This window comes from Molossus molossus, unplaced genomic scaffold (assembly GCF_014108415.1).
Source record: "Molossus molossus isolate mMolMol1 unplaced genomic scaffold, mMolMol1.p scaffold_m16_p_4, whole genome shotgun sequence".
Classification (NCBI taxonomy): domain Eukaryota; kingdom Metazoa; phylum Chordata; class Mammalia; order Chiroptera; family Molossidae; genus Molossus; species Molossus molossus.
The window spans coordinates 3,714,905-3,719,905 of NW_023425377.1; the positions used below are offsets into that span (position 1 = coordinate 3,714,905).

At 46.0% G+C, this 5,001-nt stretch overlaps 1 protein-coding gene across 1 annotated transcript; it reads right to left on the bottom strand.

Annotated features, from left to right (window-relative positions):
* On the bottom strand, window positions 1–3,016 carry LOC118616206 (oncomodulin). The gene is made up of 4 exons (XM_036241676.1): window positions 2,937–3,016; window positions 1,966–2,098; window positions 1,421–1,530; window positions 1–26 (listed from the first exon to the last, which is right to left on the bottom strand). Exons 1-4 carry the CDS (start codon window positions 2,995–2,997, stop codon window positions 1–3), a joined length of 330 nt encoding a protein of 109 aa, XP_036097569.1. The 5' UTR covers window positions 2,998–3,016.
* Window positions 3,017–5,001: the final 1,985 nt, after the last annotated feature.

A 5,001-nucleotide genomic window follows, 5' to 3' on the forward strand; every position in this document is an offset into this window, starting at 1 on the left:
CTAAGAATGTACCATTTCCTGGAATTCTAGAACAGAAGAGGTGAGAACAGGGTCAGTGGGGACAGCCAGGTACTTTACAGAGCTATGGCCTGTGAGGGTTCTGAAGAGGAAAGGGGGGAGGGCGAGGGGCCAGGTGATGGGCGTGGCCCCTCAAAGGGCAGGACAGGGAGAGAATGGTCACTGACTGCAGGTCCAGAGGGTCTAAGGGTTTCCTCTTCCTGCCTAATCTACTGTAACACACTTCTTTGGCTTTGTGGTACAGCCCTCGCATTAGAACCTGTCAAGCAGTCATCTTTCTGGGAATGAGTGGATTCGGTGCAATGGCCAATCACAATCTGTGATCTTCTAACTTTCTGTCTGGTCAGTGTAAGACAGACATGGGAGGTTTTCTTCTGTTCTGTACCTACATTTTGCATTTTTAGGGAACACTTCATAGGGTGGGACTTTGAACTAACCTTTCTCTTTGACCCTAATTATACTCCCAAAAGTTTGTAATACTAAAAGATGATGATGATGATGTGTGGATACTACAGATAGGAATTGAAAACTGGGGGTTTACATCATATGTATCAGTAATTACTGCCTATTTGGAAGTCTTCCATGGTTAGATTTTTTCAAAAATCAACCTTTCCTTACCTAAACTGTCTTCCTGAGTTATTTATAGAAGCGACATTACCTCCCCATGTGGTAAGTTAGGGTGGCATCGTTGTGATTAGGTTTTAAAAAGAAAGATCTGAAGTAGCAGTTTTTAATTTCAAATTAATGCCACCATAAGGACCACGCACAAGTTCCCCATGCCCACAAAGTAGCTCACCAGCTGGAGAGCAACATGACCAAGTCAGAGAAAAACAACACCGGAGCCAGGCAGTGATGCCAAAATTGGAGTACGGGCTCCGCACACGGAAGACTCCATAAATGTTGTTTGCATCGGTTTGTGTGTTCTCTAATACTGTCCACTTGGTGGGCTAATATCCAATAAAACATATTTGTTTAAACCCTTGACAGCTAAGAGTCTTTACTACTCTAGACAAGAGACCCTTTAAAGTATGAGACACTCTTGAGAATATCAATCCTTCCCTTATTCAGAGGGGCTCAAATACCTCGGGTAAATTTCTTACACTGTCTCCAAGGTACATGAAGGTGTCTTGCACGTAATGGGCCAGGCAACTCGCTAGTCCTCCAATCAAGTAAAGAATATTTTCTGGTTCATAGACAATGACCAGCGGGACCAGCTTCTCTGGTACATCCCCAGGCATTATGCCAGAGTCTTTCCTTACATCGTTGGTACCCTCACTTTAGTCCCATTTTACAGATGAGAAGACTAAGACTCAGCAAGGTTAAGCAAGGGGCTTTTAAACCACATCCACCTGATCTCATGGCCCAAGCTAGTCTTTTATGCTCGGTGTGGGTGTGAACATACCATCGGCCCCAATTTTTCCATCTCCGTCATTGTCTGCAGCCGCCAGCAGGGACTTGGTTTCTGACTCAGTCAGCTCTCTAGCACCGCTCTCAAACTTCTGCAGGAAAAACCTACAGGATAATAGAGACCGAGGGGAATTTTCTGAGATCACACATGTCCCTGCTTACCCTTGTTCTTCCTCTCGAAGCGACAAATCACCTGTTCCCAGCAACTGTGGTCATCGGTCAAGGTCTTAGTAAGCACAGGTTTCCTTCATTGTAGAAAGTACTGCCGGGCATTTTGTTTCTGAACGTGTTTTCAGAGTTTTGTTGATACGTCCATTTGCCAAAGAAAACCCCTAGAGCCAGTGAATCTCGGCACCTGCGGTCTTAGGGGCCCGTGTTTGGATGGGTGGCCAGCCGACTCGTGTCCTCCCTTTCTTGAGGCTCTTTCCAATGACTGGTCTCAGGGCCGGCCAATGAAGAAACACCGAGCACCTGGCCTCCCCTGCACCCCAGCCCCTCTAACAATGTCGGGGTGCCAGACGGGCTTAGGACAAAGCTTACTTAAGCTCTTCTTCATCCAGGTATCCGCTCTGGTCGTTGTCTATGAACCGAAAAACATCCTTCACCTGACTGGCCGACATCTTGGAGAGGCCTGATGTCTGGAAGAATTTTTGAGGTTCGAAAGTATCTGGGTCTGAAGAACAGAGAAGGGGTTATTCTGGTGCTCGCTGGGTCACATCCCATGTTTGGGCCAAGTACTGAAAACATGGGCTATTAAAAATTCTGCTCATAGTAACCCTGGGCCACAGGGAGGCTCTACTAAAAAAAAAAAAAGTCCTGGCCGGTTTGGCTCAGTGGTTAGAGCGTCGGCCTGCGGTCCGGAGAGACCCGGGTTCAGTTCCTGCTAGGGGCATGTACCTCGGTTGCAGTTTGTCCCTGGCCCTGGTTGGTCGTGTGGGTGGCAGCCACTCGATGTGTCCCTTTCACATCGATGTTTCCCTCTCTCTCTCTCCCTCTCTCTCCCTCCCACTCTATCTGTACAAAAAATGGAAAAATCTCCTCGGGTGAGGATAAAAAAAAAAATTTAAAAAAAGTGTTTTTAAAGACAAGAGGGCTGCGACTGGTTCAGATTTTTAAGTAGCCAAGACTGGATAGCTTTGGGTATCATCTCCCGTCCGTCTCCGCCCGCCCCCAGGTTCCCTCTCCTCTGCCCCTCTGGGCCTCCTCCTGCCCATTTTACAAGTGTGTCTCCAAGACTCCGCGTCACTCGTCTACTCGGGGAGGGAAAATGCAGTCACCGGAGTCAAACAGGCTACTTGGCCGTCACGGACCTCTCTTCTCGCTTTTAGTTACTCTTGCCTTACAGAAATGTCACCATACACTCAGACCTCAGATCCCTATAACTTTAGTTAATAACAGTTTTATTCTCCAATCCCATGACTCTTCATCAAAGTTCACATTTCAAATGTTTGTGGCTTTGCCGGAAGTGCAGCTACGTGAGAAAAACCCGCCCATGCCTCAGTTGCCCTTACCTTGGCACTCCTGCAGGGCCGCCGCGATGTCATCCGCACTGAGGACGTCCGTGATGCTCATTGTCCACCTGCTCACACAGAATAAACAACGTCTGGTGAGGGGTGAGCAGAGACATGCACGTCCGGAGGGAGTTCCTCTTTGGCCCCCGGAAACAGTACCTTCCTTGAGAACTTTTAAAATGTGATAAGTGTGGTATTAAGTGATAGGACAGAATCGCCGCATAAAAACCAAATACTGAAAAGATCCCAGCCTCCTTCATCTCAGGCCCTCTCCTGAATGTACCCCAAAGATGAAATTAAAAGCACATCCTAAAGACCAATTTGATAGTTACATAATTGACCACTTAGGTAAGCATCTACAAACCATTCAAAAGTAAACCATGTTACAATTGCAATAGCGTTTTCCTACACCAGCCGGAGAGATTCACTGTTGCAAACTACATGAAAGGACAGAGCTTGGGCTGCGGGTAGACCTTCTGTGGAAGAGGTGCGACTCCTCCTGAAGGACGGGAATCAGAGACATGAAAAGCCCATCTACCAGAGATCAAAATCCTCCCAGGTGTCGACGCCACAGGAAAAGAAATCTGAGCACAGCATGCACCAGCCTAATATAAATGCACGTAGGAAAGAAGAGTCTGGGGTCTGGTAGGTCCACCAGCTACTCACCGTTTTAGATTTTCCCTCAAGAAGAATCAGAAAAAGATGAAGGAGCAAAAAAAACGGATGTGCTTTTGTGTCCTTACTGACCTACCTTATATAGGATTGAAAAAGTGATAGTAAGAACCTCTTAGATTTCCTTTTCAAGGATCAAATGGACGTAGCTCGAATGTCTTACCTTACTAATTAAACCTCTATTTTTTCTATTTATATCTCAAGGGAATGTGGGTGGGAACAGCCAATTTTTAAAACCAAACCTCAACCAAACTTAACTAAGGTTTCAGGTCTGCAAATGAACCCCTCTGGCAAAGCATGGAGAAGATACTAGAGGCCTGGTAACGAAGGGACAGTGGCTGAAATGAGGTAAACACATGTGGGGGTGCTCCATAGACTACAAAGGCCACCCCAGAGATTAGTGGCTGCCATCTGAGGCAGGTCTGTTGTCAACCTTTGAGACTGCGACCATGTGAGGCCGACCTCAGTCTGGAGTTGAGAATCAAAGTCAGTAGATGACTTTCCAAAAAAGCCTTGACTTTGATATTTCCCAGCTATATCTTAAATTGCACACGCTAACAAGACAACAAAGAGGGAAGAAACCACCAGCCATTCCCAACCTCATAGCTGACATTGGCATAAAATATATGAGACCAGGACTTGAGGCCGCAGATGATTTTTGCTTTGAGCAAACACTGAGTCCCCTCTATGGCCAGGGCTGCACTAGACTCTTTATTATTATTATAGTTATTGTTGTTGTTGTAAAAGTAAAAAAAAAAGACACATACCATGTAATTTACTATCTTAATCATTTTATATTTACTTTTTTTTTATCCTCACCCAAGGACATTTTTGCATTTATCTTCAGATAGAGCGGAAAGGAAAGAGGGAGGAAGGGAGAGAGAAACATCGATGTGAGAGAGACACATCGACTGGCTGCCACCCACACAACCCCTTGGGGACGGGGACAAACTGCAGCTGAGGTACGTGCCTTAGCAGGAACCAAACCCGAGGCTCTCTGGTCCGCGGGCTGACGCTCTAACCGCTGAGCCAAATCGGCCAGGGCTCTTAATCATTTTTAAATGTACCTATAGTACAGTAGCATTAACTACACGCACATGGTTGTACAAAAGATCTCTAGAACTTTTTCCTCTTGCAAAACTGAACTCTATACCCATTGAACAAGAACTCCTATTCTCCATCCGCCCGGCCCCTGGCAACCCCCATTCTGCTTTCTGTCTCTAGAAGTTTGACTACCTGAGATGTCTCCTACAAATGGGATCATGGTGTGTTTGTCTTTTTGTGGCTGGCTTATTTCCCTTAGCGTAATGTCTTCAAGGTTCATCCATGTGGTTACATATGTCAGAATTTCCTTCCTTTTTCTAAAGGCCGAATCTAAGTTTTTTAAAAGTCA